The sequence below is a fragment of the Lutra lutra genome, chromosome 1 (genome assembly GCF_902655055.1).
Source record: "Lutra lutra chromosome 1, mLutLut1.2, whole genome shotgun sequence".
NCBI lineage: Eukaryota > Metazoa > Chordata > Mammalia > Carnivora > Mustelidae > Lutra > Lutra lutra.
This window is the reverse complement of record NC_062278.1, coordinates 159,876,198-159,887,082: the sequence shown is the minus strand read 5'-3', so window position 1 is coordinate 159,887,082 and position 10,885 is coordinate 159,876,198. Positions and strand designations below refer to the sequence as shown.

At 41.4% G+C, this 10,885-nt stretch overlaps 1 protein-coding gene across 1 annotated transcript in view; it reads left to right on the top strand.

The window, feature by feature from the left end:
• Nucleotides 1-1,135: 1,135 nt before the first annotated feature.
• SUSD5 (sushi domain containing 5) overlaps nucleotides 1,136-10,885 on the top strand; it is a 60,098-nt gene continuing 50,348 nt past the window's right edge. Inside the window, 1 exon segment of the mRNA XM_047741515.1 lies at nucleotides 1,136-1,267. Within this exon segment, the coding sequence (XP_047597471.1) occupies nucleotides 1,177-1,267 (91 nt within the window). The 5' untranslated portion in view covers nucleotides 1,136-1,176.

Genomic DNA, 10,885 nt, shown 5'->3' with positions numbered 1-10,885 from the left:
CTTGGGGACAAACGTCTGTTCCTTTTAGCACCAATCACTTGTTCATCTTCCTTAAGTACCTGTCATTTAAGTTTGAACATTTTTTTGGACAGATCGGAGCCCTCCACAGGGTCAGGCACACTCTGGGCACTCACTACACGTATCTGCTGACCAGTACGTTAAGGTGGAAGGGATTTGTAAACTGTACAGTGTCACGGATGCCCCAGTTATAATACTGATCTTTATTACTCCACGCACGAAGAATGCAAATCCTCCTCCTCTCGCTGAATGATGCTAATGCTATGAACAGGACAAGGGGTGAGCGGGGAAAAGGAACCAATCCAGAGCAGGGGCTCCTGCAGCAGAATTCGGTGGGACACTTTAGAATGTGTGTTCCCAGCCCTGACCAACAGAATCCGGAATTTGGGCCCTGGGTCAAGGTCAAGGAAGCCTTGATTTGGAAGGTGTGAAAACGGTGACAACCGCGCCGGCGCTGTGGGTGCTGAGAAACGTTAGGGCGTACCTTGAAAGGTCGTGAAGGAAGCGTCTGGAAGATGCTCCTCTCTGAGGGACTTTCAAGCCACGCTTTTAGGAGGAGTCTCGCTGTTGCGTGCGTTTCACTCCTCAGAGTGAGGCTGGCAAGTTAGAGTCTTCTTTTTTCATACACATGCTCCTGCTCTGTGGGAGGACGCCAACTGCAAAGTCAAGAGGCAGAGGACAGAATTAGACATTCGGTTTTGAACGGTCCTCCCGGAGAGCCCGGCCTCTCAGACTGCGTCACCCTTTCGCCGATGGTCCCCCGGGCAGGGGGGGGGGGGGTCCCTGCAGCCGGCTCTGTGCTCTCCCCGCCTCCCCGCGCTCTCACCCTCCGCCCGGCGGCGCCCCGGGAGCTCGGCGTCCGGCGCAGCCTCTTTTGGTACCGAGGCCTCCAGGTGCCCGGCACGAAGGCGCAGCCGGGTCCAGCCGCCTCCCCGGCGCCTAGGACGAGACCCCCGGGAGTTAGGGGCCCCAGCGCGGCAGCTCCGGCGCCCGGCCTCCCTGAGCCGTGCGCGCTCCTCCCTCCGGCGAGCGGGGCGCGAAGCCCGCGGAGCAGAGCGCAGTGCGCACAGCCGAGTGGAGCACGAGGGGCAGTGGCCGCGCAGCCGCTCCCGCCGCGGGAGCCCGCGCTCGAGCCAGCCGCGCGTTGACGCCCCGACCATGGCTGCGGAGGGACGCGGCCCCCGCGCCCAGCTCTGGGCCGCGGCGCTGCTCCTGCTCGGTCTGCCGCGCCTCTCGGTGCGGGCGGATGGTGAGTGTGCGCGGGGTGCCGGTGGCGCGTGGGGTCCGGGTGGGGAATCCGAGGGTCGCTGGGTGCTCTCCCCCGCAAGCCTGGCGGGGAACGACGCGAGCGGCGCCCGGGCGACCCTGCATCCCTCGCCTGACCCACCGAGTGTCCGCTCGCCCCAGCGCCCCCCCCCCAAACCCGGCCTGTGAACACTGCCTCTAGGCATTGGAGAAAGCCTGTGCGATGGTCCGGCAGCCCGCCGTTAGCTTTCCGAAAATCTTCATGAGAGGTCTATCACAATGAAATCACGTCTAGGGTGCCCTGGAACCTCTTCAGCAGAGATAGAACTTTCCACGTGTATTGAATGTCCTCCTGGTGCCAGGGCGGAGAAGATTCTTCCCTCGGTAGTTTGGCTAGGTCCAAGAATATTTTAAAGATGAGTAGGAATCAACTAGATAAAGGGGAGAAGAGAATGTCTTGTGGGAGGAAATAGCATGTGCAAAGGCCCTGTTAATGGCAGGGGAAATGGAATAAATGAAGTTGCTGGGCCGAGACTGCAAGATGAGGATGTCGTTTGACACAAAGCTGGAGAAGTAGATAAGGAACAGATTATTGCAGGTTAAAAGAATCGACCTGCTTTTTTTGTTTGTTTTTTGCTTCTTGAACCTCAGTTAAGCTTTCAGTACTTCCATTAAATTGGCAGGATCAGAGCCTATGTCAGCTAAGTTTTGAAAAGTTAATTCAGCTGTATTTTGATTTTGGAACAAAACCCTGTTGACTTGGTGGAGGAGAATCTGAGAGAAAAGAAGCCAGCTGTTCTCACATCCATGAGCAGTTTCTAGAAAATCCAAGCTTGAGACAAATTACATTGATGAAGGAGAAAAACCCTCGCCTGATTTGGGATGCTTTGTGTCTTTTTTAAAAAAGATTTTATTTATTTATTTGACAGAGACACAGTGAGAGAGGGAATACAAGCAAGGAGAGTGGGAGGGGGAAGCAGGCTCCCCCCTGAGCAGGGAGCCTGATGGGGGGCTCTATCCCAGGACCCCCGGATCAGGACCTGAGCAGAGCACTCAATGACTGAGCCACCCAGGCGCCCCCAGCTTTGTGTATTTTTAAACGTCATTGATTTTTAGTAAGCAATATCGGGTGAAATGAGAAGGCTCCACAAAAAGAAGCATGGTGGTTAGGGAAAGGGGAAAGTAAAAGAAACTTCCAGATATTATCTTAGAATTTTTGGTACTTTTGTCCTTAGTGCCAGCTTGAAAAACTCTTTATTCCTAATTAAGGATGAATGTCTTATTTCTTCATAACCTTAGATTACTAGAGAAGAAACAGTTTTAACTTTGAAGGCTCCTCATAATAACTTCTTTTTTTAAAATTGAGATGTAATTCACATAAAAGTTGCCATTTAAAAATTTACAATTCAGTGGTTTCTCATATATTCATTATGTTGTTCAGCCATCACCGCAATTTAACTCCTGAAAATGTCTATTCCCTCAGACGAAATCCCATACCTATTAGTAGTCAATCCGATATTCATTTTTTACTGTAGTATTTTTTTTTGCCTGACACAGAGTCATGAAAATTAAGCTGATTTTAAAGAATGTAAGTAGAATAAATTGGAGCTAGTATTAACTTTTTAACAATGTATACTATTGTACCAACTTAATTCCTTTTAAAGAATTATCTCTGCAGTCAAAGTAGCTTTAGAGTTTCACCCTATTGTTACTGCTTAAATAGAATGCCAAATGAATACGGATCAGTATTTTGCACCTCTCTGGCTTGAGGTGGGTCATAGAAAAATGGAGGCAGAAATATCACTGGAGAAGGAGAGTAACAGCAGCACGAGAGCTTGTTTTCTTGTTGCTCCTTGCCAGAAATGCTTCCATTTCTCCCTTCTCCTTTCTTTCCTTCTCCCCCTACCCCAGTTATGGGTACACTTGCTTTCAAGAGACTCCATTTGCTGAGTTCCAACTTTTATAATAGAGCCATTCAAGAATTAGAACCTATATTATGAAAGGATTCTTTTCTTTACCAAATATAAGTTTAACTACTACCACTTTCCACATTTATTTATTTGTGTTCTACAGTGATGGAAGGAAGAAGAAGAAAGGTTCAGCTAAACTGTGATGTGTTATAGACATTTGAAGAGAGACTTGGAGTTCTTAAAAACTCTATTGACCTATTAAAAATAAGTCACTGAGATAAATTCAAATGAAGAACATTTAGTTTACATTTGGCTAGTATATGCACCTGATATATAAAAGATTAATGTATTTTTCCTTTTTTTCTACTGTACTTTTAAAATACTTTTGAAACTGAAAAATTTTCACATTAATTGAATGCATATTAAATGCATTACAGGAAAAGATTCATTAATTCAACATATAATTTATTGAGCATCTACTGTAAGCTAGGTACAGCCTTCATTGTTGGGGATAGAATGGTGAGGAGAAATAGGTCCTTGCTATCAAGTAGCTTAAAATCCAATGGGTTAGAGAGTCAGTAGGCAAATCATTACATGAATGGAATGTGAAGCTGCAAATTTGATAGGTGATGAAATTAAAGGATAGAGATACTATAAGAGTATATACTAGAAAGTTTGGATTTGGTGTAGGAGGGTCTGAGGGGAAAGAATGAATATCTAGGTAGAGAATAGCATGATACAAACAAAACAAAACTGTGAGCAGGGAAAATGGGCCATGTGATAAGAGACAGAATGGCTGGAGCCAAGAATCCAAAGTGACAGTGGTTTGAAATGATGCTAAGGAAATTGGAGGAGGTAGAATGAGGTGGGTCCTCATAGACAAAAGTTTTGTTTTAATCCAAAAAAGAGAAGGAAGCCGCTGTGATTTCCAGTAGTAGAATGATAAGATTTGCATTTTGAAAAGATCACCCTGATTGTGGTGTAGGGAGAAATGGATGGGACCGGGCAAGACTAGATATAGAGAGACTGTACAGGATGCCATTTTAGTTGTGCAGGTGAGAAAGGGTAGAGGTATAAAGGTGGGTGGGGTGGATGGAAAGCGTCTGGACTGAAGAGTAAAATGTGAGTCATCTGTGTTAAGTATGGTCTTTGAAACCATGTGTGTGGATAGAATCCTAGGGAAAGGTTTCACAGTGAGGAGAAATGACCTAGAACTGAGCCTGGAGTGAAAAAACAGATTTAGGGTTATTGACTCTGTTCATGAGATATATTTGCCTGTAATTTTCATTTCTTAAAATATTCTTGGCATTGCCATCAGGATCATGATGATTTTCTTTTAAAATTAGTTTGTTTGTTTGTTTGTTTGTTTTAGAGAGAGTGAGCATGGGAGAGGTACAGGGAGAGAGTCTCAAACAGACTCCATGCTGAGAGCAGAGTCCAACGTAGGGCTTGATGTCACAACCCTGAGATCATAGCCTGAGCCAAAACAAGTCGGATACTTAACTGACAGAGCCACTCAGGTGCCCCTGGGATTATGATGATTTCTAAAATAGGTTGGGAAGCTGTTCCCTCTTCTGTTCTCTGAAAAGATTGCTGCAAAGGGGCCCTGGGTGGCTCAGTCAGTTAAGCAGCTGCTTTTGGCTTGGGTCATGATCCCAGGGTCCTGGGACGGGCTCTCTGCTCAGTGGAGAGCCTGTTTCTCTCTCTCCCTCTGCCTGCCTCTCTGCCTACTTTGTTCTGTCAAATAAATAAATAAATCTTTAAAAAAAACCTTAAAAAAAGATTGCTGCAAGGTGAGCTGTTGTTTTGCTTTGTTTAGTGTTTGATAGTGAGGTCATATGTGTTTTAAGTTTTTCTCATGGGAAGATTTTAAATGAAGAATTTATTATTATTTTTAAGATTTTATTTATTTGAGAGAGAGAGTGGGAGAGAGAGAGGGAGGGCATGAGGGTGGCGGTGGAGGGGAGAGGGAGAAGGAGAAGCAGTCTTCCCACTGAGCAGGGAGCCTGACATGGAGCTCAATTCCAGGACTCTGGGATCATGACCTGAGCTGAAAGGAGACACCCAACCAACTGAGCCACCAGGGGCCCCTAAATGATGAATTTAATTTCTTTATGTAGGTAAAGAGATACTCAGATTTTCTTTTTCATTTAGAATTGGTTTTGTTAAGTTTGTTTTTTTATTAAATTTGTCCATTTCATCTAAATTTTCGTCCAAATGTACTGGCATATATAACATAAAAATCTTGTTTTCTTTTCAGTGTCCATGGGATCTGTAGTGATGTCCCCTTTCATTCTTGATATTGCTAATTTGTATTTTCTCTATTTTTGTCTTGATTAATTTTGCTAGGGATTTATCAATTTTATCATTCTTTAGAAAGAAGCAAATTTGGGGCGCCTGGGTGGCTCAGTGGGTTGAGCCGCTGCCTTCGGCTCAGGTCATGATCCCAGGTCCTGGGTTTGAGCCCCGTCAGGCTTTCTGCTCAGCAGGGAGCCTGCTTCCTCCTCTCTCTCTGCCTGCCTCTCTGCCTACTTGTGATTTCTCTCTGTCAAATAAATAAATAAAATATTTTAAAAAAAAAAAAAAGAAGCAAATTTTTGCTTTATTTTCTCTGTTGTATATCTGTTTTTTATTTCATTGATTTTTGTTCCATTTTTATTTTCTTCCTTCTACTTCTTTAGAAACTTTAATTTTATGTTCTTTGTGTTTTAAGATAGAAAATTAGATCATTGGTTATCAACTATTCTATCTTTGTAATATGAGCATTTGAGAATATAAATGTCCCTCAAATACTACTTTAGTTTCTCTAGCAGTTTTTGTCACTACATAAAAATATTTCAGTTGTGGTTTCTTCTTTGAACCATGGTTTATTTAGAAGTGTATTTTGTAACTTCCTTGCACAAGGGATTTTAGTTATTATTTTGCTATTAAGGGGCAGTATAATTTGGTGCTTAGGATCAAGGATGTAGACGCTGGTTTTGTATCCCAACTGTGTGATCTTGGACAAATCATTAATACTAATCTTAACTATAAATTGGGAGAATAGGAGTGCCTGGGTGGCTCAGTCAGTTAAGCATCTCCCTTCAGCTCAGCTCATGATCCCAGGATCCTGGGATGGAGCCCTGCATCAGGCTCCCTGCTCAGCAGAGAGCCTAATTCTCCCTTTCTCTGTGTGGCTACCCCTGCTTATGCACATTCTCTCTCTCTTTCTGAGAAATAAATAAAATCTTTTTTTAAAAAATAGGAATAATAACACCTACATCACAGAGTTATTATAAAGATTAATTTAATGAGCATTTGTCAAGTAATTTGAATAACACCTGGCCCATAGTAAACACTGTATAAGTGTTCGATAAACGAAACAAGTGATTTAGGTTATTTGTATTGTGATTTTAAATATGCTTTGTATGATTTGAGTGTTTAAAAGTTTTTTGATTTATCTTGTAGCTCAGTATTTGAACATTTTACAAATGTCCTTTGTGTGTCTAAAATGAATGTGTATTTTGTAGTATACAGTATTGTGCATTGGTCCTTACATCAAGTGTGTTAATTTTGTTGCTTAAATCTTCTATATTCTTCCCAAGTTTTCCTGTTTTATCAGTTACTGAGGAGGATAGTGTTTAAAATTATTAATTTTAACTGTGGATTTTTCCAGTTCTCCCTATAGTTTTTTAATATTGCCTTCTTTCAGTCTAGAGTTGTTATTTAAGTGTTTAAAATTATTTTATATTACTCATGAAATAACTATCATCATAACAGAACCTGTTCTTCTCTAGCGATGCCTTTTTTAATAACAGCTTTATTGAAATATGATTCATATGCCGTACAATTCACCCATTTAAAGTATGTGATTCACTGGTTTTTAGTATATACTCACAGAGTTATGAATCACTACACACAATTTTAGAACAGTTTTTTTTTGCCCCAAAATAACCTTATATCCATTAACATTTACTCCTTGTTTCTCCTCAACTCCCCAAGTCCTCGGCAACTGCTTTCTGTCTCTGAATTTGCCTGTTTTGGACATTTCATGTAAATGGAATCACACAATATGTGGTCTTTTGTGATTGGCTTCTTTCACTTAGCATAATGTTTTTATCCATTTGCAGCATGTATCAGCGCTTCATTTCATTTCACTGCCAAATAACATTCCATTGTTTGGATATTCATACCGTACTTTATTGGTCCATTCATCAGTTGATGGTCATTGAGTGGATTCTACTTTTTGGCTGTTATAAACACAATTTTACAATTATGAACTCAATTCATTATTTATTACACATAATTCTGCTATGAACATTCATATAGAAGTTTTTATATAACGTATGTTTTTAGTTCTCTTGGGTATTCACCTGAGAGTGTGATTACTGGGTCATATGATAACTCTATGAGAAATTGCTATTAACTAAGAAATTTCTAGACTGTTTTCCAAAGCACCTACATTCTTTTACATTTCCACCAGCAGTGTTTGAAGGTTCCACTTTTTCTACATCCTCACCATCATTTTTGTCAAAATATTCTTTTGATGATAGCCATCCTTGTGGGCATGAAGTAATATCTCATGGTTTTGATTTATGTTTTTCTGTTGGCTAATAATGTTGAACATCTTTTCATGTGCTGATTGGCCATTTCTTTAAAGATGTCTGTTCAGGGGCACCTGGGTAGCTCAGTCAGTTGGGTGTTTGCCTTTGGCTCAGGTCATGATCCCCGGGTCCTGGAATGGAGCCATGTGTGGGTCTCCCTGCTCTGCAGGGAGACTGCTTCTCCCTTTCCCTCTCCCTTTGTCCCCTGCTGCTCGTGCTCTTTGTCTTTCTCAAATAAATAAACAAAATCTTTTTTAAAAAGGTGTTGTTCAGATCCTTTGCCCATTTTTTATTTATTTTTATTTTTTTAAGATTTTATTTATTTATTTGACAGACAGAGATGACAAGTAGGCAGAGAGGAAGGCAGAGAGAGGGAGGGAAGCACGTTCCTGCTGAGCAGAGAGCCTGATGCGGGGCTCGATCCCAGGACCCTGGGATCGTGACCTGAGCCGAAGACAGAGGCTTTAACCCACTGAGCCACCCAGGCGGCCCTGCCCGTTTTTTAAATACCATTTTACCCCTTCTTAAATATATAGTTCTGGGGCATTAAGTATATTCACATTGTTGTACAAGCATCACCACCACTCATCTCCAGAACTTTTTCATCTTTGCCACCTGCAACTCTGTCCCCATTAAGCATTAGTTCTCTTTCCTCCCCACCCCAGCCCTGGTAACTCCCATTCTATTTTCTGTCTCTGTAATTTGACTGATTTATTTCACTTAATATAATGTCTTCAAGATTTATCCATGTTGTATCAAATGTATCAAATGTTTCTTCTTTTTAAGGCTGATTAATATTCTATTGTGTGTGTATATATATAATATACACACCACATTTTGTTTATCCATTCATCTGTTGATGGACACTTTTGTTGCTTCTGCCCATAGTCATTGTGAATACTACTGCTGTGAATTTGTATGAATATCATTCAAGTGCCTGCTTTTATTTCTTTGGGCATATACCCAGAAGTAGAATTGCTGGATCACATGGTAATTCCACGTTTAGTTTTTTGAGGAATCACCATACTATTTTCCACAGCAGCTGCACTATTTTATAATCCCACCAGCAGTGCATAATAGTTCCAATTTTTCTCTACATTTCCGCCAATACTTGTTATTTTCTGTTGTTTCTTTTTTTATTAATAGCCATCCTAATGGGTATGAAATGGTATTTAATTGTAGTTTTGATTTGCATTTCCCTAATGGTTAGTGCTGTTGAGCATTGATTTTCAAGTTTGTGAAACGTCTTTGGAGAAACATCTTTTCAAGTCCTTTGCCCATTTTCAGTGAGGTTGTTTGGTTTCTTTAATTGTTGTTGAGTTGTTGGAGTTCTTCACCCCCTCTATATTCAAGTTTCTTATTTGATGTATATTTGCAGAAATTTTCTTTCATTCTGTGGGTTGTCTTTTCACTTTGCGTTATAGATTTTGTCCTCTGAAGCAAACAGTTTTAAATTTTGATGAAGTTCAATTTATGTATTTTCTCTTTGATTGTTTGGGCTTTTACTATTCTATCTAAGAAATCACTGCATAATCCAAGATGACAAACATTTCCTATGTTTTCTTGTAGATGTTACAGTTTTAGCTCTTCCATTTAGGTCTTTGATTCTCTTTGAGTTAGCTATCGTGTGGAGAGTGAGGCAGGAGTCCGATGTCACACTTTTGCATGTGTCCGTACAGTTGTCCCAGCCCCATTTCTTGAGAAAACTCTTCTTTTCCCATTGTCTTGACGCCCTTGTTGAAAATCAGTTGCCTGTAAATGTGAAGGTTTCTTTCTGGAATCTTATTCTCCTTCCATGTCTCTTTATTATCTTATTATTTTCCATCTTTTTAAACTCTTTACTACATTTTGGATGATTTCTTCTGATTTCTGTTTCAAGGATAAGTTCTTTGTTCAATTGTGTCTGATATGTAGCCAAAAACACCCATTGCAGTTTTAATTTATCACTGGATCTTTAATTTCTAGAAGTCCTATCTGGTCCTTTTTTGGATCAGCCAAGCCACTTTTTACAGGTTTCTATTCTTTGCAGGTATTTTCAGACTTGTCTTTTATTCCTTTAAGTATAGTAATCATCACTGTTTTATAATATATGCCTATCAATACCAGTATCAGATTTCTCTTTGGGTCATGTCTGCTGAATGTTATATATGTTGCTTCTTACTAGTGGTGCCTTGTCTCCTACACACTTAGTTTATTTTACTATCTTTGTCATTGTCTTTGAAAAAATATTTGCATGGGATTTCCTGAAACATAAGATGAAAATATTTTTTTCTCTAGACAAGATTTATGTTTGCTCCTACCAGATGTCTAGATAAATGTCAATATCATGTCACTTTAAGCTAAATTAACAGCTTAAAGTATTTTAGAGGCCAGTTTTTTTAGGACTGCAGTTCCCAATGAGGATTAGCACTTGGGTTCCTAGCACCAAGACAATTCTTCCAACAGTCCCCTGAGAATGAGGGGAGGGAACGTTGTTTATCCTTGTTCACTCTTATCCTGAGAGTTTAACCCTTCAGGGTCCAAGCTTTGCGTATCAATGTGTGCATGAGATGGTATGGAGTGGGGAGGAGGTCTATCACATTCCCTACCCTGTGAGCCCTGGGTTTTCTCTTTTAGCCCCCTTGCTCAGGGGCTTGGTCATTATCACCTCAGTTAAATTTCAAAATTTTTTTTCCAGAAGCAAATGCTATTAATACAAAAGTGTCTTGGGGGGCACCTGGGTGGCTCAGTGGGTTAAGGCCTCTGCCTTCGGCTCAGGTCATGATCCCAGGGTCCAAGGATCGAGCCCCACATCGGGTTCTCTGCTCAGCAGGGGCCTGCTTCCTCCTCTCTCTCTGCCTGCTTCTCTGCCTGCTTGTGATCTCTGTCTGTCAAATAAATAAATAAAATCTTTAAAAAAAAAAAAAGTGTCGGGCGCCTGGGTGGCTCAGTGGGTTAAGCCGCTGCCTTCGGCTCAGGTCATGATCTTAGAGTCCTGGGATCGAGCCCCGCATCAGGCTCTCTGCTCAGCAGGGAGCCTGCTTCCTCCTCTCTCTGCCTGCCTCTCTGCCTGCCTCTCTGCCTGCTTGTAATCTCTCTGTCAAATAAATAAATAAAATCTTTAAAAAAAAAAAAAAAGTGTCTTGGGGC